Source organism: Tigriopus californicus, chromosome 5 (genome assembly GCF_007210705.1).
Source record: "Tigriopus californicus strain San Diego chromosome 5, Tcal_SD_v2.1, whole genome shotgun sequence".
Classification (NCBI taxonomy): domain Eukaryota; kingdom Metazoa; phylum Arthropoda; class Copepoda; order Harpacticoida; family Harpacticidae; genus Tigriopus; species Tigriopus californicus.
Genome location: NC_081444.1, coordinates 14487712 through 14513958, shown reverse-complemented (window position 1 = coordinate 14513958; position 26247 = coordinate 14487712). Strand labels below are relative to the sequence as shown.

Here is a 26247-nt window from a genome sequence, read left to right as displayed (position 1 = left end):
AATAAGAGCACGGCACAAATACAACACTTTCAGGTTTAAAAGAGCACTCAATCCGCACTTATTGATGAAAAATGGTCATAAAAATAAGTAGGTTCTGAAAGGTGACATCAAGTCTTCATGAATTTCCTAATCATGCATATTTGTATGTTTACTAATCAAAACTGTTTTAATATTGTTTTTTTCCACTAACATGTTACTAATTGGATTGAGACATGTTCTCTTGCCTTTTAACTAACAAAGCTTTGAATTTTAGCGCAGACTCACCCCAATGAAGAATCTAGCGTTCAAATTTTTTGAGGCACTCTTAAATTATAATGCCCTGTGGGGCAAAGTTGTAAAACAGTGGTGCGCACATAGGTTACGGTAGTCAGTACATACGCATACTCATACACCCTATCGTTGCTCACTAGAATACTCTCATTCTATGAGCACACTAACATCGGTTGAACGCAATTTTTACCGAATGGCATTGACAAAATGGAATTTTACGCCTTCGGCAAGTACATGACAATGATAAAAGACACATTTAAGAAAGACAAGAGCACTATGATAACATATCATCATATATACATCCTAACCTAACAACTGTGCAATGCAATAGATCTAGGCTATTAAGTAATGAAAATTCATAATTACCAAAAAGTCCAATCGAATTCGACAAATATCCGGCGATGCTTTACATATTCCATAAGAACATACAGTCACCATGGTGGGACTAGTCGAGCCCGTTCCAGTTATATAAGTATTATTATCTGAGGATGTTTGACCGCAAGCCAAGCTGACTAAAATGTAAAGAGAGACCGATTAGACGACATGTTCCACAAGCAAAAAACCAATGTCAGAGGATACTTATGCAACAGACGCCAAATCCATTGGCACATGTTCCAGATGGGGAGCCCTCTAAAATTGAATTAAAATCCCAATGTTAGAACAGATAGAATATGGCATTATGTTACCTTACTTCGTCGGGTACATTCGTCGCTGGTGTAACATGTTCCCATGCGAGTGGCACCAGCAGGCATGCAAACATCGTTCTACAAGAAAAAATGGTCAAAGTTCACTTGTTGACGGTCAGATGGATTTAAGTACAGAAGATGGGACCGCGATCAATACCTTGAACCTCACGACTTCAAACAAAGAGAGGGCTAAAACGAACACAGATAAACGTCAGATTTTGACCACCTGCGCATGTGGAAATGATGTTACCTCGACCCTTTCTGGATTTGGCAGTGGCATTCACTCCATCTTGCAAGGATGTAGAACTGGCGACCAGTGAGAATGCAATGAAAAGAGTCCCGCAAGCGAGCATGGTTCCTGCAAATTCGGAACACCTGTTAAATGACAAAGTATGGATTGAAAACAAGATGTTAAGTTGGGGTACCAATCATTCGAACCTGACTCTTTAATGATCAAGACAAGACTGTTTGAAATTACCATGCAAGTCATAGACGCGCGCTCGCAACATGGTTTGTCTACTTTGGTCTACGATCGTAGACTTCGAAACCGGAATCCGATGACTCCAATCCTGGAGAACCATTTTCTATCCATACAGGTCTGTGCGTACCTTGGCATCCTGGAAGCTTCGTGGTCTTGGTCGAGCCAATAGAAAGTCAGTAGACTTTAGGGATGGGCGAATGTCGATTCTAAGAGTTGAGAGTCAGTTTGATCAAGGTGGAAGCAAATGAAATGCATGTATCAAAATTAATGAAAGCAAATTGTTTAATCCGTCATGAAATTAGATCTGAAACAGGCCCAGAACAAAAGTGGGCCAACAAACGAACGTTTAAATCGCTTCAAAAGGATAACAAGTCTTGTTGAAGTATATGTATGCATTGGGTCCGGCGATTTGGAGAATATTTGTAATACAGAGTTTAAGTAAATAAAAATGATATGAAAGGATAGCGAGCCCATGTACCTCTTAAGCCATAAGGCTTGTTTTCAAGAGGTATGCGATTGGAATTATCGAGGGTGACAAGTCAGGTTTTCCTAGCTAGCGTTTTCAGTTTTGGGAAGTCCAGAGGGGTCCACCGCCAATGAAACCACCGTCAATCTCAGAGTATAACTTAATAACCATTCAATACTCAAACTGGGTGCACTGAGGTCAAAGCATTTCAAGCATGGTGGGCATGTTTCGCTGCAACACTCCAAATTGAATTTGAAGACATTACCGGGTGCACCATAAGTCCTCGGACAAATTTCACGAGCAACTTCGAAAAAGTCTACTTGGAGAACAAGGGCTCGAGGGTAAAAGTGGCATTAAAATAAGATGAAGGGGGAGAGGGTTGTCAAAAATTCCTTGGGTCTAAATCTATTGAAGCTTAACTTCAACTCCAGATGCTTTTGAGTGACGTCAGAAGAGTGAATGGAAGCACCATCCTGCTGCCACACCCCGTTCCCCGTTTAACGCCGTGGCTGTTAAGGGCCGGGATGAACTTTGCACCAAGAATTCGGCTATACTGGGTGTCATCCAGGCTGCCCTTGATCCACATCAGTTGAAGTCGAAATATTATTTTCAGGCAATCACAGAGGTTACCAGTGGCATTATACGTGTTCTTGACCCTGTAAACGGTGCTCCTGGCAATGTTAAAACTGGTCTCGACTATCCTGGGGTTGTTGCTTGCCTCGATCCGCAAAATGATTTTTTCGCGGATTTTTTTCCATCTTAATGAGTTCAGTAGGTTTGCAAAAGGTCGAACAAGTCCAAAGAAGTTTCACTAGAAACATCACAGGAATGAGAGAGCTCTCCTATTGGGAGAGACTAAAAAAAGTTGGGACTGTAAAGTGTTCAGAGAGGGTACGAAAGGTATCTGATATTTCAAAAAGTCTTCAAAAAGCATCCATGAACTTTGTCCCAACCCAGGATTTAGGGTCAATTCAAGTGACCGTAGAGATTAATGTGCGTTTTGAGAGCACCTTCAAGTCCTCGAGAATCCAGGCTAGTTCGAATATTGAAGTCCACTTATCTTCTTTCTCGGGCTCCTTCATTGTTTAATTTGCTTCCCTCTAATATTCCTAGGGCATACGTAGGCCTTATTGATCCGGTAGCATCATTCAAGTTAGACTTAGACATTTTTTTAAAGTAGCATTCCAGATCAACCCTACATTCAAGGAGTAGCTCGGTCTCGTTGGCGGACCAAATATCATATAAAGATTGAAAGCTAGGTAATAAATAGACGAAATATATCCTTTCATTTTAATAGTACAGGGGATTACATTTCCTGTCGCGGTTAGAAAAGCGTGTGAAAAACCAAACCTTTGTTTTCAAACATAAGGAGGCAAAACTAAGATTAGTTGTTGAAACGAAAGATTTAGTTAAATAAGCCAAGAAAACCTGCAGTTGAAATTGAAAAAAAAGTTGAAACCTGAAGTTATCTTTCTTAATCACTAAGCTACAAGGTTTTACAGATGCGTTCGAAGACTCATGGCACAACCGGTATATTATTTTTTGATTTCGTAAGAGAAGATCGGTTCGACATGACTATCCTTGAATTCAAAGGAGGCCTCATTTTGAATGTGCTCTTTTGAAAAGTAGGTTTCTTGAGTATTATTTCAACATTCCGCCTACGAAAATGAGAGAATGCGACTTTCACTCTATGTTATTAAGTACGAATGGGAAAACATGATCTCGCAAATAAAAAAAGGGTCTTTTCAATGTTTGCGTTGAATACATCAAAAATTAGATTAAAAATGATCTCATTGGATGCATGGCAAATGAATGGTTAAAGAAAGTTGGATTGATGACTCCGGTATTCAATGAGGGCAGACTGCTAAACCAAATCCTTGGGCCACTAAACAATCCGAGGCTTTTGTACTAGCTTGCGTTCTTGGGTCCTTTTTCTCTCTTTTATTATAAAATGTTTGGCATCTAGACGCACAACACAAATCTTTTACCAGCCTACCATTCTCTGCATTTTAAACACTTTCAAATCTCTCACTTTGCCGTGTGAGGCACCCCGAGCCAAAACTCAGTTCTGTTCAATTTATCTTTTATGGTGTAGATTGTAAAAAGTAAGGTGCCAGGTTGATAAAAAAAATATTTTGCTCTAGAGTGTGACATAGCTTCATGTATTTTTTTAAAAAGGAAAAAAATATACATGCATAACTTTTGCAATCAAAAGCATCTGAAAATGACTTTCAACTGACAATTTCTTTGAGACTTAGTATTCTAGGAAAAATGAGCATGGTTGCATTTATGTTGTTCTACTTCCATCAGTCGGAAACTTTCCATGTTGTACTTAAAGAAAAGGTAAATTCTGCATCCATTTCCCTACAACCCTTAAACCATTTACTCTCGGTAGGGTATACTTGAGCTTTTGAACCATCCACAGATTTTACTGTTATAGCAATTTACCATGAAGAAACCCTTTAGAGCCTTCTATTGCAACCTGTTGGAGCAAGTATACTGTACTTTTGCTGTGTTTGTCTTCCATTTTGAGCCAACTAATGCGCTTTATTTTTTTAATTATTGAATATTCTGTGTGATTAAGTTTTCTGTAGTGGTCTTTGCCCAACAATCGAAATGTCCAGTCAGTCGAGTTCTCCGATATCTTGGGTTTTCCGATACGTCGAGTTTGGTTGAGTTGAGTTTTTCGTTGCGTCTAGTTTATGTGGAACCATTTGATCTTTAATCATGAGACGGCTGATTGTTCTGAAAATAAATCGAACCACGTTGCAACCCGGTGGAAGATATAATAATGCGATCCATTTTTCAAAAACATCATGTAGATTTCTCTAAATTTCTGCCATAATTATTCGTCCAAGACTCTATCAAATCATGTATGGGGGGGGGGCCTTGTTTGATGAGGGCTCTCCAAATCAGGAGGAATTGATATTGCCTGTACAATAAAAAAATGATTTGATTTCTCTAAATTTCTGCCATAATTATTCGTCCAAGATCTATCAAAATCATGTATGGGGGGGGGGCCTTGTTTGATGAGGGCTCTCCAAATCAGGAGGAATTGATATTGCCTGTACAATAAAAAAATGATTTGAATAAGTCTACCTTGCTCTTGTCATTAGCAGGGAGTTTTCTGGCTTGAACTACATAGTTAACTAGTTGCTGACCATATCCAAATTACCTGTCCTAGCCGGATATTGCTCATAACAATAAAGGGTTTAATAATTTGACCAAAAGCGACTTGCACTAAGGCGTGTGAGTACTTTAGATCCCGAATATAGTTCGACATTGAAAATGAATTAATAATGAAGTCTGTTTGGGGAGCAGAGTTACATGTCCATACTTGGCAAGGTTATGCCTTCTCATTAGTCACAAGCATTGAAGAGTACATTATGGAGACAGAGACCACAACTCTTGAATTTTTCTATTGATACACTGAATCGACAGCTAATATCCAAGTCTGACTTAACCCTTCCAACCGGATATTGGGTGATGAGTTAAGAAAATCTTTAAATGCGGAAGTTTAAAGAAATATCCTTACTTGTATACAGCCCATGCCTATGAGATCCATTAAGCTAATAATACTCTGAGATTGACCGTGGTTTCATTGGCAGTGGACCCCTCTGGACTTCCCAAAACCGAAAACGCTAGCTAGGAAAACCTGACTTGTCACCCTCGATAATTCCAATCGCATACCTCTTGAAAACAAGCCTTATGGCTTAAGAGGTACATGGGCTGGCTATCCTTTCATATCATTTTTATTTACTTAAACTCTGTATTACAAATATTCTCCAAACCGCCGGACCCAATGCATACATATACTTCAACAAGACTTGTTATCCTTTTGAAGCAATTGAAAACGTTCGTTTGTTAGCCCACTTTTGTTCTGGGCCTGTTTCAGATCTAAATTTCATAACGAATTAAACAATTTCCTTTCATTAATTTTGATCCGTACATTTAAAAAATGTTGTTGAATGAATAAGCTTGGCCAAATTTGGATCCCAAATCTCGCTGAAGATAATGTGGAGATGACAACAAAAAGTTTGAATCTGTGGCAACAACATCAACCTTTGACAATATAGTTTTGAAACAATGCTCTTAACTCCTCAATTTCTTGAAGCAACTTGATCTTAATTGCAAGGATCATTTTTGCAGACTGCCTTTCCGCTACTGGGAATGGAATTCCCAGCAATCAAAGATGAAGATGAGTTTTCATTTACTGATTACTGATTTTACTGATTGGATTAGCCCAGAACATTTTGTGGCCAAGCTCGGGACAAAAAGGGTCCGCTTAGTGACCTATTATAGACACGTCAACAAGGCCTTGCGACGACCAGTGCGGCCATTCTCATCCTCAGCAGAATTGATGAAGAAAGTGGATCATTCTTTATGATGGTTCATAAAACTAGATTGTCCTTACGGCTATTTTCAGGTCCCATTGGATCTCGAGAGCGCAAAGTTGACCATGTTCCTGCTCCCAGACGGATAGAAAAGCACAGAAAAAACACAGGTATCTTGTGACTCCAATCAATGGGGCTCAAGTCGAGCAAGGATGCCTTCAATGTCCGCACCGATGACGCGATTTGGGCCCTTTTTGAGTGGCTACTGAAGATAGTCGACGACTTCCTTGCTCAGGGAGCCTCCATCGAGCAAGTGTTCCGGCTTCACTGTAGGGTCGCCGGAATCAAAAAGTTGACAAAAAGCTTTGTCAACTTTCAATTGGGTATGCTCATCAAATTTTCCTTTACAAGGCTACTGGAATTTTGACCATTACTACCAAGTACTAACTTCGTAGCGTCAGCATAAGTAGAAATACTGGCAGTAATATCAAGCTTTTGAAGCGGGGCAACGAATATTATAAAAAGGGGGGGGCCCTAAGATGGAGCCTTGGAGAACACCTGATTTGACATCGTGTATGTCACTAAGTGACCCTTCAACCTGCACTATTTGCTTCCAATCATGAATGAAGCTTCTTATCCAATTGAGAACCTTGCCTTGGATCCCAATGTCATGAAGTCTGTTCAATAAAATTTTGGCCATGATCTACTTTGTCAAAGGCTTGAAAAAAAAATCAAGATAGACAACATCAACTGACTCGAGTCTCTCTAGTTCCTCCACGATCTATTCTATTCGGACACTTAGGCAAGGGCTGGTACCAGAAAACAAAAATTCAAAATTGGCGTTTCAAAACTAGTATTAACGAAGCTGACCTTTCCTCATAAAGCAATGTGAATGAAGGGTCAGCTTCTCGAAAACGTGTTTGATGCTCCAAACTTGGATCACTAGCACTGGTCTAAGCAAACAATCGAACCTGCCAGAGCTTGCCTAAACGTCCCCATATGCTCAATCAGTTGGGTAACCGTGCTAAAAAAACGCTCGGAACCCATGGTGACTAGGATTATAGGAATAGTAAAGAAGGATATTTACGTTGCATTTTGAAACGAGTGCACGTGAGTCAGAAACACCTTCCTAATTTTTTTCGAGTCTTTACTTTACCTCAATCTTACACAGGAACTTCTGGTGGTTGAGCCATTCTTTGCGTTAAAGTTAGATTTGTGTAAAAATCGCATTTTTTCCCAAAGAGCCCTGTTTGCATTGCATAACTTTCTCGATTCAAGTTTACTTTTGTCACAACATAAGGAGGAAACATTTATTGTTTTTGGACGAATGTGCCTATTTAATAGATTTTGTGGCTGATATTATCTAGTCTAACGTTTGCTTTTTACAAATCAAGGCACCTTTAGCACTTCAAATAATGTTAATGCTTGGGGTGCTAGAGCTTAAGACCGAAAATTGTACCCATGAACTAAAAACCAAAATGCGAAGACAATAGAGCTTGATATTTTGCTGAAAAATATTTGACATGAAACACCAGAAACAGATCGTTTTGAATCAAGTAATATTATGTGCAGTGCCAATAATCAAAATAATATTTACATTTTTGTCGTCGCGTATCAATTCATTAAAACCAAAGTATTAACCCTTCCAATCAAAGGATTACGCTCCAAGGGGTGCTTGATTGATTAGACGTTGTTTTCACCCAAAAGAAAAAAACAAAATCCAAAATATGAACCTATTTTGATCAAAAACTGCTCTTAAGATCCAATCATTTGTGACATGTAATGCGATATAATTATTGATTAAATGCGGGGCTGATTATGAATTCTATTCTGTACCTCTCGAGGACGTTGGGCCATAAAGGAGGGACATGGAACAACATAAGGTTGTTGTTGGAGCCCCAGTTCCGGGATCTCCGTTGTTTAATTTGCCATTGTAATTTGATTTTTGAGCAGCCTTGCTAGTTGGCTTTGATGATTTTTGCTGATACATATTACTGACAAGTCGTCAAAATTACGACCATAGATATAACGCAAGAAGCACCTAGATCCACATCCCGCAGCGTTTTAAGAGGTGCCACTAAGAAACTCGGCACTGAATTTTATAGACACCTTTTAACAAGAAAGATAATCATATTTATCAGATAATTTCATTTACGTAGACCAGAAATAAGATTATCTATCCTGTTCATGAGATCTGTGAAACTTGGTGCCAAGCATGTAGTCTTGCCCCTTTTAAAGAAGCACGTCACTATTTTTTTCAAGCCAGTCGTCCGCTTGTCATGCATCAAGATGGAGCTGTTTGTATACCTTTTGGGAATGTTGCATTTTTGTCAAGCTTCGGTCACGGAAATGTCCTCATTTCGAGGTTTCTCAAAGGAAATTATGAACGATCCCGGTAAATATAAATAATGTTCCAATACATGTTGCGCTGCCCTAAGACTATATAGTTCTCTAAAGAGAATCGAGGACACCCATGCACACTTTCGGGGTTTCAGCACTTTAAGTAGGGCCAATCAAGTAAAATGAGATTCCAAAAGCTATCAAAGAAGGGAACGAAACTTTTCATCATCTTTATTGCTTCACTTCAAAGATTAATAGCAATGTCAGTTAGAGACTAGAAGAAGGGAATGAAAATGTCCTTGTTAAGATCATGCCATCTTCGGCGCGTCAGATTTCATGAACTATATATTGAATATATTTCATTTGCATCACTAGCTTTTTCTTGGCGGACAATAACTTTTTACACTATCTTTGACGGACCCCATGCGCCGTCAGATAACAAAGTTTTTCATCCTCAGAGTCCAATTTATGGCCTTGTGATTTTGTGTCCATACAATATTTGATCCACCAACGAATCAAAGTTGGCAGATATTCCTTGCAAATATTTGAGGGGAGCAAATTGAACAGTGAAGGAGCCCGAGAAAGAAGAGAGATGAGCTTCATTGTTCTTGTAACTAGACTGGATTATCCTCTCAAAACTCACGTTAAGCCTCTTCAGTCACTGCATGGTTGCTATCACTGCACGGCTTGATTGGATATGTTGCATTAGATTTCCCAAGTCTCAACATTTCCTCCATGACTTAAGCTACAAGTTTCTAACGGGGGAGATATTATGAGCTTGAGTATTCCTAATCCTGGTTTTCCATCATGACATCTTGCGTCATTGTTGCAAACCTTCAATAATGATCATTCGAGACGAGGAAAATATCTAGGTTCTAGATTTGAAATAAAAATATTCGCTTCAGTAAAAGGCAAAATATCAAATACTAACTCTCAGCAAGTTTAAAAAAGAACCTAAATACAGTTATCAAAACTTCGAAAATTTTGCAATCCAATGGCTTGTCAAATTTCAATGACCATTCGTGAAACATGTTGACAGGACAACTCCAGATTTCAGGACTAGCTGAAACAAAAAAAAGCATTGCTTAAGAAAAATATGGCCATGATGGGACAAATTTGACTTATTGGTCATCTAAATTTTTGGAACATTAATTGTTACCAGTAACGACATTACACCTTTTTGTCGAGCTGCGGTTGTGTAATGTACTCATTTTGGCCACAGCAATTTTAACTATAATCCGTTCCTATTCTTGAGGAACGACTAACGCCCCGTTCAAATGAGAGCGGACAAAGTCTTGCAAAATGTCGGCTTTAAAGTTTGGCGACCTTATCGAAGAGAGCAAGTTGGGCAAATGAAACGGTCATTTTCGGTATCAATCTGATGCGAACTGCAGGTTTCAATCAACTCTGAGGAGTACATTCAAGTCCGCGTGGATGCTCACCAATTGGGTAGGCGAGGAACTGATGGTATATCGGTGCTTTGCATTCTTTGATCCAAGAAGAATTATCTTGCATTTTTTCACTTTGATCAATAGCCCCGTTCGTCAGTTCGGACGAACAGACTCTAGACAATGATTGTGTGCAAGCTGACCTCCTAAATGATTATTTTTCAATTTTCGGAAACTTGCAAGGAAGTTAGTTAAACATCCTGTTACGAAAGTTATCAATAGCTTTTTTTCTATGGCAAACTTTGTTTATGTTGGTCCGTCTTACAGCATGGTGTTTTACCTGCTTTTGTCGCGATCTCATGGGACAAAAAATTGATGCTTTAATTCAATTTGTGTCACTGATGAAGGTAGACCTCATGGTTTAAAGTCAGTGATTTTTTACTGTGGTTTGAGTGGGATTTATGTTGATTCCACTAGCAAGATGGACTCAGCCTTTTTACTTCCCAATAACGGTTTTTGTTGTCAGGTCTGTTTAAAGTATTGAGTTGTTATGCAGACAACCAACGGCTTTCAAAATCGATAAATATAATCAAATGTGGGTAAATAATTAGCTGTTACGGCATATTGAGTTGAAAGCAAAAATTCGTCACGACTACTGTACAGTATATTGAGCATATCCCATGGAAGAAGCTTCCGACTTTAGTAAAGAACTAATCTGAACTCTAGTCTAGGGAAAAAGGTGTCTTATAATGGTGTGCTCGAATTATTTGCAGAAATAATGGAATATCCGATCCAATTTGAAAGTCCACTGAACCTTACCTTATTTGAATGCGCAATTTTGATGAATAAAAAGAGGACTGATTTGGCCCCATTAGGAACCTCGCAAGAAGACGATAGGTGCGAAATACGGAAATTTCCGCCATTGTTGTTGAAACCCGTCAAAGCTGGACCATTTAGTGTCAAATTTCTCTTTGTTGACAAGAGCCCATATGTCTTAGGTAAGTAAGCATACCTTTGCTATGATTCCCGATCATTGGAAAGTCTTGTTCTTGGCGATGTAACAATTTTACACCGTGGAGCTTTGGTTTAGAATTATGAATAAACTAACTAGAATTCCTCATGCCATCAATTTTTTTTGCTCAAAAACACCCGTGTTACGAGCAAACATTTATTATTATATTTTGCTTACAGATAAGACGCTATGGGAAAAGTTGATATTTGTCCTTTTTTTGGATGAGTCAAAAAAGTTTTTCAAAGACCAATACTTAGGCTTCACCAAAGGAGCAGAAGCAGTCCTTCCAGGCCAATCGTATGATGGAATGATTTTTTCGGAAAAATCGCCATTTCCTGGACCTTTTGGAACCTTGGCATGGAATGTAGATGCCTCAACGCTAAAAACTATTCAAGTACAGTTGAAATTCGATTTAACGATATAGTCCGTCAGCGGAGAACATATCGTTAAAACGAGATTCGTTAGATCGAGTTTGATTGTATTGTCTTGAATTGGGCTTGATTTTATTGAACTCTTAGTATTGGGTCGCCATTAATATTCAATCATCCTTTGAGTCAAAAGGTTTCAGCTCATTTCTAACTTACATTACTTTCGTAACACCCAAAATGCAAACGCCCTTTTACACATCTTTCCCCTGACTTTGATTTGTAGGTACAATCAACTGAAACAAAGAAGTTCACTCTCCTTTTCTGGTACAAACTGGATTTAGAGCCGACTGAACGACATCGGATCATGAGCAACGACAAAATTGTATTTTTTGCCACGAATGCACCAAGTCAAAATCATCCGATTTGTCAATACCAGAATATGCTTTTCGATGTAAGTTCCACTACAACTTTGCCAATTCAATCTTGGGCTCACATCGCCATTGCGGGAGAGTGGAGTGCCGAAAATGTTACGAGTATGAACGTTCGACATAGATGAAGTATAGTATAAGTTCCAATGAATAAGTATTCATTTTTTTAGCAACGATTACGTACTATCTGAACGGCGTCAAAACGGGAGACACTAGCTTATCCGGATTCGATGCTACCATTGGAACAAACGAGTTGGTAGTTGGAGATACAAGCATCAAAGGCCACCTATCATCACTAATGTTCTTCGGAGAAGCTTTACCTGCAGAAGATATTGTGGACCTCATGAATCTGAAGAGATTCTAGATCTTCATTTGTCTCGTTGGTCACAAGTTACATGGTCTACAATTAAAAAAGCAACTTGGAAGCGTTGTACTGGAGGGAGGACTCCCTCCGTAAAAACAAGGTCACACCAGTTTTGTAGATTGATCATAGTCCTTCAGGGAAGCCAACGCGTTCTTTGTTCTTGATTTGAATAATAATTTATCTACAATAAAGCAATGATCAGCGACTCTGAAAAGATCCATTCTTGCATTATAATAGCTAATTTGCAACTCTATTTGAACAAAGTATTCCTATATTTTGGAATTTTTTTCCGTGTCCCACCTTTCGGAACACATTCAGAGATTGCTAGATTGGAGCAAACTTCTTCAAAAACTGAAACTAATTTAGCAATGACTGCATCCATGGACGATTCCTGTTTCAGAATTGGAACCAGGTACAGTTCTTCTAATCTTTCTATATCCAACGGCCAATGTTCATTTTTGAACTTGAACTTAGCCAGACCGACCTTTTTGACCGGTTTTACTCTAAAGCACGCCGGCTTTTGAGTTATGGTCGACCCTATCTCAAGAACATGATGATGTGACAGATTATTAGGTGTCACATGGACATACTGGATCAGATCAGGGTCATTGGAAAATAACAAGTCAAGAACGCTATTCGCTCTGGTGGCTACACCAACGTGCTGAGAGAGATTGCGCAAGATCGCAAATTCCTCCAGCTTTTCGAACGACTGAGATGTCGATTTCGAAATGGGAATATACCCATCTGGACTAACCTCCCACTCTACGACGCTAGCCGGAAAATTAAAGTCCCCTACAAAGAAAACTCTCGAGCAAACTGCCTTATCCAACTCATTTCCAGTGAATTGGAGAGCTGACATAAAAGAGCTTACTGAACTAAATGGGGGTCTAAATATTGTTACAATAGACAGATCAAGACCTTGAAGATGACATGTATCGGTTTACCCGATTGCCGTTTGGTTGCGTGTGTAGCCCATTTCTAGCTATGTCATGCTTGAACGAAAGGGCGGGAAAATGGGAAAAAGACTTCCCAGAGGCTGTGCACACAATCTTAACCAAGACTTACATGGATTATTTTAGATAGTTGCACCAACGACATCGGCTATGATTCAATTAATCTCACAGATCCTTATCATCCTCGAGAGTGGCGGATTTGTTGGCCACAAGATATCCGCCAACGACTCCTGAGTCTTGGATACATTGGAGGAAGAGCAAGTTGATCAATCTCCGGTAGTGTCAATATTAGGGCTTAACCTAAAGTACGAAATGGATCGGTTTCAATTCGATCTTAATGAAAAATTCAAGCAATTTGACCCCAACTCGCCAAAAACAACTCGGCGAAATGTAGTGACGTCAAGTATTTGCCACGCAAGGTTATGCCTCTCCGTTCGTTATGCGCTACAAGCGCATACTGCCCATGCTTTGGGCGAAAACCGTCAATAACTTGAATGGTTCCGAGACTCTAGACCCAATCGCAATAAAAGCCGTGAGCCTATTCAAAGAATGGATAGAGCAGATTCCCCTGCTAAAGCAGTTCTCTTTCCCACGATGGACCGGAGGTCCAATCAGACAGGTGGCTATATTCAGTGATACTAGCACGTTGGGCAGCAAGACGCATGTTAACCAAATCTGGCCAAGAAAAACATCGTGTATTTCACAGACTCACTGTTACATTTACAAAGAACACAAAGGGGAAAAGGCTTTTGTAGGATCTGTGAAGAGAGACGGATTGTCAAAATTCTCGATAACTCGCAAAGCTCCGAAATTTGGTTTTGCCCAGGAAAATTAAATCCCGCGGATTTACCAAGTAGGGGAGCAGCCTCAACTATCTGAAAAAGGTGCACGATTTCTGGACTCAAGGTCCAGAGTTCGTGGTAAAAAAAACAAGTCAGAGTGGCTCAAACAGCCGGTTATTGCCATGAAAGTGAGAGATTCGGATTCCTCCCTTTCTAAGGAAGAAGAAACACCGGAGATAGAAGTACAGTTGTACCTTGCCCAACAAACCGTAATGGAGTATCTAAACAAGGACTCACTTGACAAGCCCCATAGGAGTGTATTTTGGTAATTGGTGTGGGACATTGAATATCAGGGAGAAGGGTGTTTATAGGAATGAGGTGGATGGAAGGGGAGGGGAGGGAAGTGGGAGGTAGGAGGAGGGGAGGGAAGGGAAGTGGGAGGTAGGAGGAGGGGAGGGAAGGGAAGGGAAGTGGGAGGTAGGAGGGGAGGGAGGAAGTTAAATGGGTTGAGGTAGAGGTGAAGGGGTGGGATTGGGTATAGGATCAGCTCTGAAACTACGAAACTGAACTTGTCTCCATCTTTGCCTCCCTTGTGTCCCCTCTGGGTGGATGGAGGTACACCGTACATTAAAGCACGTCGTAAGTCTCATGGACTCATGGCACATGTACGGGTGAAAAAAAGGACAATCTACCTTTGAACATCCCTTCTTTCCATTGTATTTCTCAAGGCCGAACTTGAGAAGTTTTTGACACCATTTAGGGTGGTCAAACTGACAGCCTTTCCTTCTTCAGGACAAGGCTGCTTCCGGTAAACTGGATTGGACAGACTGTTTTCTCCAAAACTATCTTTTCCTTCTCTACAATAAGTGGAGGTACGTACTACTTCAACCTCTACATTGGTCAAATCAGTCGACTTCTCAACTACCGGGTGAGCCTGTTGTTGAAGCAGCAACCTGGTCACATTGACCCAAAGAACTAAAGCTTTTATGATGAAGGGCTTATTGACTACGGAAGGATTCTTCCCTGCCAGGACCAAGTGCATACATAGCCTCTTTGCTGAATTTTCTCGATACGTCTTCCATCATGTTTTTGTGCCATTCCACAACTAAAAGGTATTCAAATCGATACCTTGCTTTTGTTTCTTTTTTCAAACAAAGACAACAAAAACAAAGGTAATTCACAACAGCTGAAGAGGCCGAAAAAGTGAAGTGTTGCCATTTTGACTTGATTCATGCCATTTTTTCCTGACGAACAAATCATGTTACGTCTTTGAATGTGTGAATGGAGTGAATAATTCCACCCTAGAACGATATTCTTATACTATGAGAAAGCTCTCATATCAAAAGGCTTCATCACATTTTGAAGTCAATCTAATTGTCAGTCAATCTACCATGGAGTTTGTCGGACCTGGAGAGAAAAGCTCTACAAAACCGTGCTAGAAGGCTTTTCAGTTTTGCGTTTTGCGTTACTCCTAATTGAGTGGTGCATGGGTGTGCAGATGGATTTGATAAAGCACTCTCTCTGCAGGAATGCATCTGATCAGGAGGTAACGCGTAGTTGTACAAAATCTTCCTAAAGAATGTTTAACCTTTCTTCTCCAGTCTTGACAAACTCCATCACTTAGCAGTCACACTATTGGGACATTGAAGCAAGAGAAGAAGATGACCATTGTTTAGAAGGTCACTTGAATTTTGGGATCTTACACCTCTTTGCTAAGGAATTAGATTACAGTTCCAAGTCATTTGTTCTTGAGAGTAACAGTTCATCCAACGTTGCAATTTTACAGAGTACATTATTTTCACTCATTAACATACATAAAAATACCTGAGCCTGAAAAAGCTAATTTTAAACTCATTTCTGTTAATCTCAAGTTTCCAACAAATATTTTTTCGAAATCGTAATTGTTTTTAACAAATACTATACGTTGTATTTTGGTTTGTCATTGCCTTCACTGTATTGAAAAGAAGGCCATTAACCTCCCCCAAAATGGTGATGACTCATCAGTCAGCGGTTACTTAAAAGTCCCAATCAACCAAGTATCCCATTGGCTCTCAAACTTTGGAAATTTTGTTTTTGGATCACAGTACTAAATGAGTCCAAAAATCAAGCCACATATCGTGAGGGTGGCTCAGTGAGATGTTTTTGGATTTTCGCTGCAGAAAGCCGGATAAAACCATACAATTTTTCTATTTTGTCATCAGCTATTGACAAAAATTACCTCAGAAAACAATAATTTAGTATGAGTTCATGGGCAAGTAGTTCTGACTCTTTCCATCAAATGTAATTTAAGTGCTGATTCTTATAATCTGCTTGGTTTTACAGCTGGGGCATTCAAGTGTTCACACTCTCATGGCACTTGGGTCTCAAAAGTTCATGAAATTTCACACTTTCAATTACTAGGTAGAGGTAAGTTAACATCTTAAGTGTGTGGTTATTTTTAGGGCCTTGTCCATTTTTGGCTAAATCCCTTGACCACCTGTGTTTGAGTGACCATAATTGAATAGCTGTAACAAATATCTTCCAAGAATGTTTTGCAAATTTGATGAACAAACATGTGAGTATTGAATTTTCCATGTCTTTACCTTCAGTTTTGAGACTTCATCCTTGCAAAGGTTGCGTGATAGCAACTTCGAAATATGAATATAGGCAACATACCTAATATAACCAAGTCTAAACCCATTGAGATCCCATTTTAGTTATTTGGAATGCTTATAGAGCATACACAAAGCCATGTACACACAAAGAATGTGATGATCCGGATTTCAGTTTACCAGAGGTAAAGGATTAAATAAGGACATCACCCTACAAACTTTATCCCAATTGGATCATTACAACTGGAGTTCTGTCTGTGCAAAAACCAATGGTAAAGTGCTTTGGCAAAAAAAGGACAAAAAAGGACATGTTCATAGAATAGGCTCTGAATGGCGCAAACGCCTGATACTTGATGCATAATGTTCAGGGCTTGAGTAATGCCTTACTTTTTTATTAACACTACTGGTAAGGTGTTACTTTTCTGCAAAAGTAATGATAATGGAACCAGTTTTTAGCCTTCCCTTTACCATTACTTTCTTCTTATAAAAACAAAACAAAGAAATAGTGTTTTCAGATTTCCTCGCCAATTCCTTTAAAAGCTCTGTCTCAAATGCAATGATTGATTTGTTACTGATGTGATCAAAGTAAAGAATCAGGGAAGGCTTCAACTAGGGTTATCAATTCACATTTTCTGTGACCAGTGACATAAGAAGTTGCATGAAGTTAGCCTTAAAATGTAACCCTGATTTTCATCTAGTCAAACCAATGGAATACTTGCCATATCTTAACTTTCTTCAAGCCATGAAAAGCAAGATGAAAAATACTTGTCAACATGTTCAATAGAAGTGAAAAAAGATCAAAATCACACAACCCAAAATCCTGACAGCCTTGTATCCTTGAGCCCTTGTACGCCTTGTACCCTTGTAAGTTTGGTCATTTGTTTCACGCCATGCTTCCTGAACGTTAAAAAGATTGTATGAAACGGTGCTATAGGCAGTTTTAGACCATCTTTGTTTATGCAAAAGTAATGGTATTGATAATGGCAATGCGTTACCTTTTGTCAGTAACGGTACAAGCTCTGGTAATGTTAATACATGTCAACAAACCACTGGGCAAAATAGGTAGCAAAATCGGAGATTTCGTCAAACAGTGTGAATGCTTTACATGGAATGCTCTAACTCAACTCGTTTTCCGATTTCAGTACTAATGACTTTAATGACGATATCAAATCCCATACACACTGTATTTTATCGTTAGTTGAAGAACTCTGACTGTTTTTATGTTAGGAAGGGTTGGCTTGAAAATATTACGTTTGGTTCCGTTTCATTTTCTTGAAGTGTTTGACGTTTTATTGGGACACTGAAGCAGGAGAAGAAAACCCATCAAGATGACGTCACCTTCAAATTTTGAGAGCTCACTCACACTATTGACGCTTTATAGTTCGTTGATAAAGGGTTGAATTATAAATTCAATTTTTTTAGCCATTAAAGGAAGGGTTTATGTAGCATTGCATTTTACTAAATTGTCCAAGTTTCACTCGTAAACATCCATAAAACCTATTTTTTAGAAGAAAAAGCTTTTTCCGACTTATTTTTCGTATTTTAGAATTTCGTATTTTTGTAATGAACTTTTTAAATCTTAACAAAGTTTTTTGTCCAATATTGCGCTTTATATCTTGGGTTTTTAGTACCCCTACTTCTTTGAAAAGTGCCCTCCATTGTTTGAGGAAAAACGGACATATTTCTTTGAAGAAAGAATCAAATACATAAACCCAAAAAGGGTTACTAAATCTGAATTTACATCTTGGATTTGTTCTTTTAACAGAAGTAATTTGTGATAATTAAAAATCAGTGTCAGTAAAGACATAAAATTGTGCTTATAACCGAAGTGGTTATAAGCACATATTTCACTGTAATTGCTCATTGTATGTGCGAAGTATTGAATCCCCTCTGATGATAATCCATATCCAGGCCACCGAGACCTCCAGAAAATATGACCATCAAAGCTGACTGGCTCATGGCAATACTGATGTAGGAAACAAACACAGTTGATGAATCTGTCTACCAAAAGCACGAACCTAAGTCTCGCCGTGACTGTCGCAATATTGTAGCTAGTCGGCTACTACTCCCCTATTCTGGGTCTACTCACAAACTCGCTTACTTAGCGTTCCGTACTTGAGGCGAGTTCAAGAGTTTGGATCTTTGTTCCTTACCCACCAAAAAAAAGAGTTTCAAGAAAGAAGAGTCGTCCATTGCTCGGATCAACGTACCCTCAAAATGGTTTTGGTAAGCTTGAATGTAGCCTGAAAAAAAAGATGAGAGGGACAGTGACTAGGTCGATGAATATTGAGAAGGCGTTCGTTAGCGTGGTCAGGTCCCAATGTCTTCAGCAGTCCAATGGGGACTACTTTATTCTACCTTAATTTGATGGGACGTGGGATGGTGAAAGCAAAATGTTATTAAGTGCACAGTTGAGGGTAAGATGCAGGAGGTACAAGGCTAGTCAGTCGACCATCTAGCCAATCTCATTAAGGCGCCTTATTGAAGATAAAGTGGCAAGGGAATGGGTGTGATCCCATGTATTTTCCATGGCACTACGATTCGAAGATTGTTCGTTCGAGTTGACAAAAAGTGCCATTTGGAGGGAGAAATGCCGTCCGTGTTGGTAGTCATGATTTGGAGTGCAGAAATCTTCGAAATAAAATACTAGACCCTTTAAGCGGTAGATCAAGGTTCCGGTGCTTTCAGGTCTCGCTTGGCCTTAGGGCTAAAAGCAAATTCGTAAAATCTAACATGATAAAACAAGTCAATTCACATGAGACCTACCTTATTTCGGTTTTGTGAGCGAGTCTCTTAAAAGTTAAAGTCATTGCCATCATAAGACTCTGTTGTTACTATTTGATATGTTTTTTCAACAGGAAAATCTTAAGCCAGGGTCGCTGATCGTGAAATGCGAGCCTTTCGCTTACATCCTGTCCCAGAAGTTGTCGGACGTGGTTTGCGATTCGTGTTTGCGCCGATCCACTTCGGCGCTTTTGAAGTGCGCTTCCTGTAAACACGTTCGATATTGCGACAAAAGATGCCAAAGAAACGGTTGGACCGACCACAAACATGAGTGCCAATATATAGCCAAAATACAACCTCGAGTACCGCCCGACACCATTCGATTGATTGCCCGGATCGTGATCAAGCTGAGAAACGGTTAGTGCGATCAGTTCATAACAATTGGCTCTCTTGAGTGGGCAGGAACAAATACGAGTTACTAGACATCGATCGGATTTGGCTCCCAGGATGATTGAAGTTTTTGAAGAAATGTGGAGACGATGCGGCTGAGCCTTTGGATTTGTTTGATGATTAGTTTATTAGTTTATCACATTGAGCTTTTCAGTGCGTTGAGTAGCGCCCTCTGCCTCGTCCAGGTCCGGACATACAAACCGGAGGAGCTCAAAGCAAAGTGAAGGACTAAAGCACTTGAACTTTTCTTCTGGACTGAAACTAGTTGCAACTCTTCCCATTCTTTTTGAAACCAAGCCTTATTGTCAATAGTCCATGTGATTAAGGTCAAGACTTATTTTGCTGCTCCACATCCATGGACAAGAGCCATGTTGAGGATTGTTCAGACTTAAATCAATTCCTTAGATTGCAAAGATTACCCTTATATCTTGCATCGCATTGCCCTAGCATTGGTCTCTCGAAAATGAGCCAAATGTCATAAAGGAACTGAATTTTGATTAACAGCGAAAAATCAAAAATGTTTCTGAATAAAAAAGATTTGGTTCCGGCCTCTAATACGAACTTTTTTTCTTAGGAGGGGCAAAGATTCAAGGACAACTTCCGGATGGTCAAAAACGCACATTTTTCGATTTGGAACCTCATCATAAGGAGATTCTGGAGGATAAACAGAAAATGGCCGCTTTCAACGAATACTTCAAGGTTCTGCAACATTTTATGCCACAGGATCTCCCTTCCAAAGACGATATCTGGGAAATATTTTGTCGTACCTCCATCAACTCATTCAACCTCATGGACGACGACTACACGTCCCAAGGGATCGGACTTTACCTCGAAGCTTCGATTTTCGACCACTCGTGTGAACCCAATGCGTTCGCCGTGTTCCAAGGTAAAACTCTCGAAGTACGATACATCGGTCCCAATGAATTGCCCGGTCCCGTCAACTGTAGCCAAGATATCAGGATCAGCTATTGCTCTCCGCTGAAGGACACGCCCACTCGGCAGAAGATTCTCAGAGAAAGCTATTACTTCACATGTCATTGCTCCAAGTGCAATCGGGACCCCGATACTCTGGATTTGTACAAGAATGGCTCTCTGAAGTGCGCCAAATGTGGCAAAGCCGTGCCCATTCCTAAGGAAATCCGTCCTAAAAACCTCAAGTGTCGTCAATGCCACTTTGAAGTGACTCCAGAGAAGCTGAAAGATTTCAGTCTGTCCAAGCAAATCCTGACCAAACTCTCGGATTCGCTTGTCAGAGAGGAGCGTCCCCTGTCCAAATCCGGTTTGGCCGTTATTCATTCGGCCGAAGAGGTGGTTCACCCCTACGATCTAACTCTCTTGGTCTGTTTAGAAAAGGCCAGCTTGGCCGAATTAGACCACAAAGATTTCCGGGCCGCTCTCAAGACTTCGTTGGCTCAAATGAAGGCTTATCAGTTCTATTACCCAAGCTTCCATGTGAATATGGGCGTGGTACACATGCGGATCGGGAAGTTGGCCAGTCACCTCGGGCACATCAAATTTGCTAGTCAACACCTTGAGAAGGCCGAGGAACAATTGTTTATCACTCACGGGTCCAATCATACGCTTTACCAGAGAGATCTAGTTCCTTTGTTGAGGGATGCTCACCAAGAATTGAGAAACTTCGGCGCCCAATAACCCAGCGAAATCATATTTCACCATGATTGCAAGAACGGCTTGGACCTCATATTTTAGTACCGTTTTACACAAAAATATACATACAATGCTATTTTACTTGTCTTTAGAAATGTGCTTCTCGTTTCAAAGCATCTCAAATCGGAATATGGGAAAAATAGGGAGTGTTGACAGTGAGCCCTGTGGGTCAAAAGAAAGACCGCCTAGCCTGGTATTAAAACGTTTTTTCTTACCATTGGCTCGAGATTGAGGAAAACCTTTCTCTAGAACTGCAATGTTTCATAATCTGTTGGTAATAGGACGTTTCATTAAATGTTGCAAAGTAAGCTGCCTTCTCTGAATTGAAATGAAAACTCATAAATTGTTTACGATATTTTAGCATGTATATTTGAAACAATTATTGCATAAACTCCCCCTATTACTACCCTACCAACCGGTGGTTCAAATTTTCCTCATGAAATCGTATAGATGCAGACCGATCTTCTTTTAAAACACGGTACACGAATTTCCTAAAATAGGATCTTCAACACATTTGTTCGTCAGATTAGCCCCTGACATTTTGAGATGATGCCTATAGTGATCAAAAATCCCAGAGACAACTTAGGTAGTCCTTGTTTTTCCTGTTAAGCCTTTTACTTTGTTTCAATAAACCGTGTTTTTGAGAAGCCTTTACAGTATGTAGCGTTACATTGATAGCAGTTTTAATCAATTAAGTAACCATTGCTCAGTACTTCCACGGTCTTCGTTTGTTACGGGTACTTGACCTAAGTTTAAGGACATAAGGTGGTCAAAGAATGGCTCACTTCACAGTTAGTGCAAGCCTGAAATCCAGCATAATAATGAAAGTAATGAAACCTTTTTCTTTTAAAACCCCATGGGGCTAGTGGAAAGTAAGCATCAATCCTCGACGCATCTAAAAGAATGATCGAAAAAAAAAACACTTTCGATCCTGATTTGTTTCAGTCCGTTTCCTTGTAGTAAAAGAACAACGTCAACAACATGAAGCACATGATGCACATGATAAGACTGATGGAGATTCTTCACGAGTTTATGATGGGTAAGAAAATATACACATAATAATAGGTACTCGGCTGTTGGATAACTCAGCCCTCAGTGGCATCAACATAATTTTTGGACGAGAAATATTTGGGTCGGTGGGCCTCTAAGTAAGCGAGGAATTCCTTGAGCACACCCTCAATGGTTCGCATGTCCGGCTCACGATGAATATTCGTCAATTTTAAGTACGGTCCCAACTTGACCATGAATCGGAGCAAGTGCGGGCTACCATATAATTCAAATGGACTTTTGTCACCCTTCATCAAGGTCTCAAACTGCTTACGCTCACTCTTGTACAACAAGCACAAGCCCAACATGTCATTGAACACGTCCTTCAGCCCTAACACAATCTCGGAATGCACGCCGGTCCGATTTTGACCACCCTTTTCGACATGGCGCAAAAAATCGGCCGTTATGGCCGACACGGGCACTTTGGCCGGTAACTGGAAGATTTGCCGCTTGTGCGTGACCAAATCCCAATCACTGACCAAAACATATTTCAACTCTTCCGGTAGTTCAATCTGAACCTTGCGATTGGCCAAAGCGTCCTCCGAGCCCTCATCACCAGCCACGCCCCCGCGCGCCTTTTTGGCGGCGGCCGCCGCTGACCGGCGCGTGCCTGAGCTCAAGGGCGTCTCGTCTTCCCAAGAGGAGGTAGAGCGCTCGTCATCGGCCAGCGTGCGCTTACTGCCACCGCCTTTACTGGCGCGATCAGACACGGGCGTAGAGGCACGACTGGTGTTGTTGGAGCGACTACCCACCGAGCCAGGCCCACCTAACCCCAGACCCAAGCCCCCTAAGGACCCGCCCAAGCCTGTCCCACCCCCACCGCCCTGGGGTGTGTTGGATCCGCTACCACTGCCGCCACTAGGCTTGGCGTTTTTGGCCGATTTCTTTTTCTCTTTGACGTTGGCCTGGTGATTGTGCAGCAACTTGTCCTTCTTGTCCAAGTTTTCCGGGTTGATCTTGAGAATCCGTGACTCGGGCACCCACTCGTCCCAGTTCTTGTTCCAACCTAAAGCCAAGCGAGGCCACAATTGAGTTTGATCACGGTTTGGATCATGGACCCCGCAGGGAATCGCAGGGAATCGCAGGCTTAGTTGTTACCTTGGTAATGGACAAAGAATTGGAATTCGCCTTTGGCTTGCGGATCGCGCCGGGATTTGACGCATTTAGCCTCGTACAAGAGTGGTCCATGAAAGCAGAGCACCTTCTCGCTCTCTGTGAATTTGGGCTTGGGCGGCATCCTATTGTCCGACGCGTCCGATGGGGGGTACCAAAGCCTTCAAAAAAATTTCTATTTTGAAAGTTTTGCACTCATCCCTGGGTTCTGGAGGGCTGCTGCCTCACTAAATCTCTTTGAGGCCAAAGTTGAGCTAAAACCTGGCCATTGGGAGGCCATTGTCAACGCCTCCGATGCCTTGACATAGCCCTGTGTCAAGAAGTTTGTTGGATTAAAATAGATGAAAATTACATGGGCTGCCAATGGAATCAATTACAATCAAAAATAAATCTTATTGTTTAATTGAAATTCATAAAATGTTACGACTACTTTTAGATTAGAGTTATGAACTGAGGGAATTCTGAGGTTTATTTTGTTACATCCTGTAAAGGAAGAGCTAAGATAATTTTCATTAATTCAAACACTTGTTAATAATTTCCGTCAAATGCTAGTTTGAGCCTCAAAAGTGGTCACTTTTGGTCCATTTTGGCCTCTAGGGAAATACCTGGCAATGCTGGTTCAGGCATCAGCAGCTGATGTGTTCAGTGAGACCAAACACAGATTTACACAGATACGATATGCTGGATAAACTGCCCAATTTGCTGGACAAAACGTGCAGCTCATATAATGGGAGCAAAAATATTGTCCATAAACAATGGTTAAAGCTTGAAGCTAGAGGGCTTGACAAGGCCTCTAGTTCAAGGATAGAGGAAGCCAGGCCTAAAGATTGCGATGAGAGCTAACCAGGCGGACTTGTTTTCAGAGCATGGTAACTGATTATCAGGGCATTAGTAACGAAATTACTGAAATTCGTTCCTTTCTCGAAAAAGGAACTGTAATTGAATTACATTTTAAAATTGTATAATTATAACGACCCAAAATCTACAAGAATTACTCGTAACTCGTTCCTTTTTCAGCTTCCAGAATGGCCGGCCTTTAATTTTTCGTTTATCCCGTGACAGCTGAAGAACCTGAAAGCTCAACAGAAATTGCCATTTTTTGGTAATTCCATCTAGCATATTTTGATCAAAGAAAGTCAGGGTTGAAAGTTGTGTTTGCTCTTAACCGCTCTGAAGGTGTTATTGATTTTGAATCTTGTTGCATTTGCTACTTTAGTGTTCACATCTTCTCAATCTAATTCCGTTGGACTTAGGCTCGGAAAAATGTCTCCTTGGCTTAAATATAATGTTTCAAACTTCCAAAGCCTCCTCACTTCACTTCAACTAAGGGATGGACTTCTTACAGTAAAGCTTTACCGACTTCACATTGTCTAATACTGTTTTCCATCATGAATTTTGCGACATTGTTTCAAACGTTTAACAATCATCCAGGGTCCCAATCTTGACTCTTCAACGTATTATGATGCAATACATTTTGAACAATCATGCCAAGATTAAATGCCAATGCTCAATTTTGAAAAATGTTGACAAGAAATCTTCAAATGTTACGCATAAGGACTGCTTGAGTCAAAAACTCCTTATCTTTTGAGAAGAATGGTCTGGATGGGATAAACCACAAGATATTGGCCATCGAAAATTTATGTCAAAGTAATTGTAACAAGTAACACCATCACATTTTTTTCTAGTAATGGTTGTGTAACGAATCACTATTTTTGACTAGTGTAACAGTAATTGTAATTCGCTCCTTTTATTGAGGAATGACTAATGCCCTGCTGATTTTTTAATCGGCTTGAGTAACACCTAAGTTAGATTATTGAACGCATAGGGCTTCACCTTCCTTCGTTTTGAAAATTTGGCCAGATTCTCGGTCAAAAGGTGACTGATTCTTGCTCATATTTGTTAGTAGATATTAGATATTAAGTAGAAACTTATTTGACCCTCAACAAAGTTAACACAAGTATTTATTTTTGTGACGGGAGAATCATAAAAATGTATAATCTTGGAAGAAAGTTGAAAAGCGACATTTTTCAACACAAGAATGGCTCACTTCGCATCATGAATTTAGTTGGTCACGCTGCCTTGAACAATTACTATATTGTCAGATTGTGACTGCCTTCCTTATTACCATTGGAGCGTTGAAATAAATTTAGCAGAAAAGTTCATGGTACTTGAAATCGACTTAATTATGTACGTAACGGACTAATGACAAAAGCTCTTATTGATGAAATCAGTTACATCGATGCCATAAGATATTACCCTAATGTACAGATTAAACAGCAAATAGTTTTTTTTCTGTAAAACAACCAAGTGACACATCTCCAAGTCATCCAACACCAATGTAAGACTGCAATTCATTGTATTTTAGCCTACAAAATAATATAAATGGCAAAGAAGACATTTCAATTGACTTAAAAGTAGGAACTAAAATTCATATTTCAAATTTATTTGCTTCTTTACTTAGACACCAAAAATCTTGATCAAATGTAACTAAACGTCACAATCAGCTTCTTCCTTTCTACAAAATTAATGCTAAGCACCCTAAAATCCATACATTTTTGAATGCATACATGAATTCAGTATTTTGGTCAAATTGTGTAAACATAATTTTTGTTGGGACTGTACAGTGTTCAGAGAAGGTTCGAAAGGTGTCTGATACTGTACGTCTTCAGATTCATCCATGAGCTTTGTCCCAACCCAGGATTTAGGGTCAATTCTAGGGACCATAGAGGCTTAATGTGCGTTTTGGGAGCACCTTCAAGCCCTCGAGAATCCAGGCTAGTTC

At 40.0% G+C, this 26247-nt stretch overlaps 4 protein-coding genes across 11 annotated transcripts in view; 2 read left to right on the top strand and 2 right to left on the bottom strand.

The window, feature by feature from the left end:
• Window positions 1-6562, bottom strand: part of LOC131880365 (uncharacterized) — a 20839-nt gene extending 14277 nt beyond the window's left edge. Inside the window, exons 1-7 of one of the 5 annotated variants that reach the window (XM_059226975.1) lie at window positions 6318-6562; window positions 1395-1643; window positions 1207-1314; window positions 1114-1145; window positions 962-1034; window positions 850-900; window positions 637-782 (exon numbers count right to left, since the gene is read on the bottom strand). In XM_059226975.1, the coding sequence (XP_059082958.1) occupies window positions 637-782; window positions 850-900; window positions 962-1034; window positions 1114-1145; window positions 1207-1314; window positions 1395-1446 (462 nt within the window). In that variant the 5' untranslated portion in view covers window positions 1447-1643; window positions 6318-6562. Of the gene's footprint in view, window positions 1-636; window positions 783-849; window positions 901-961; window positions 1035-1113; window positions 1146-1206; window positions 1332-1394; window positions 1644-6317 lie in introns of those variants that run through there. The other 4 variants (XM_059226974.1, XM_059226978.1, XM_059226977.1 and 1 more) reach the window with 4 other exon arrangements.
• A 1724-nt stretch (window positions 6563-8286) lies between these two features.
• Window positions 8287-12343, top strand: LOC131880445 (uncharacterized). Of its 3 annotated transcripts, none has more exons than XM_059227089.1 (5): window positions 8287-8632; window positions 10841-10963; window positions 11157-11371; window positions 11629-11878; window positions 11944-12343. In XM_059227089.1, exons 1-5 carry the CDS (start codon window positions 8425-8427, stop codon window positions 12135-12137), a joined length of 990 nt encoding a protein of 329 aa, XP_059083072.1. In that variant the 5' UTR covers window positions 8287-8424; the 3' UTR covers window positions 12138-12343. The 3 variants fall into 3 exon arrangements, 2 of the variants coding, with proteins under 2 accessions (XP_059083072.1, XP_059083071.1); XM_059227088.1 differs by having other exon boundaries at window positions 10739-10963; XR_009373260.1 differs by lacking the exon at window positions 11157-11371 and having other exon boundaries at window positions 10739-10963.
• A 6186-nt stretch (window positions 12344-18529) lies between these two features.
• On the top strand, window positions 18530-21386 carry LOC131880612 (histone-lysine N-methyltransferase SMYD3-like). Of its 2 annotated transcripts, none has more exons than XM_059227281.1 (3): window positions 18530-18689; window positions 19322-19604; window positions 20212-21386. In XM_059227281.1, the coding sequence occupies exons 1-3, from the start codon at window positions 18681-18683 to the stop codon at window positions 21288-21290; spliced, it is 1371 nt and encodes a 456-aa protein (XP_059083264.1). In that variant the 5' UTR covers window positions 18530-18680; the 3' UTR covers window positions 21291-21386. The 2 variants fall into 2 exon arrangements, with proteins under 2 accessions (XP_059083264.1, XP_059083263.1); XM_059227280.1 differs by lacking the exon at window positions 18530-18689 and adding an exon at window positions 18743-18880.
• A 933-nt stretch (window positions 21387-22319) lies between these two features.
• On the bottom strand, window positions 22320-23704 carry LOC131880613 (mortality factor 4-like protein 1). Its single transcript, XM_059227282.1, has 2 exons — window positions 23451-23704; window positions 22320-23358 (listed from the first exon to the last, which is right to left on the bottom strand). The coding sequence occupies exons 1-2, from the start codon at window positions 23587-23589 to the stop codon at window positions 22391-22393; spliced, it is 1107 nt and encodes a 368-aa protein (XP_059083265.1). The 5' UTR covers window positions 23590-23704; the 3' UTR covers window positions 22320-22390.
• Window positions 23705-26247: the final 2543 nt, after the last annotated feature.

Bases quoted from the DNA above. Each gene is read 5' to 3' on its own strand.
- LOC131880445 (XM_059227088.1), top strand. From the start codon at position 8,425: ATGAGATCTGTGAAACTTGGTGCCAAGCATGTAGTCTTGCCCCTTTTA. The intron at 10,964-11,156 runs GTAAGTAAGCAT...TTTTGCTTACAG, and splicing joins CAAGAGCCCATATGTCTTAG to ATAAGACGCTATGGGAAAAG. The intron at 11,372-11,628 runs GTACAGTTGAAA...TTTGATTTGTAG, and splicing joins CAACGCTAAAAACTATTCAA to GTACAATCAACTGAAACAAA.
- LOC131880613 (XM_059227282.1), bottom strand. From the start codon at position 23,589: ATGCCGCCCAAGCCCAAATTCACAGAGAGCGAGAAGGTGCTCTGCTTT. The intron at 23,359-23,450 runs GTAACAACTAAG...GCTTGGCTTTAG, and splicing joins ATTCTTTGTCCATTACCAAG to GTTGGAACAAGAACTGGGAC.
- LOC131880612 (XM_059227280.1), top strand. From the start codon at position 18,857: ATGTTATTAAGTGCACAGTTGAGG. The intron at 18,881-19,321 runs GTAAGATGCAGG...TTTTTTCAACAG, and splicing joins TATTAAGTGCACAGTTGAGG to GAAAATCTTAAGCCAGGGTC. The intron at 19,605-20,211 runs GTTAGTGCGATC...TTTTTTTCTTAG, and splicing joins CGTGATCAAGCTGAGAAACG to GAGGGGCAAAGATTCAAGGA.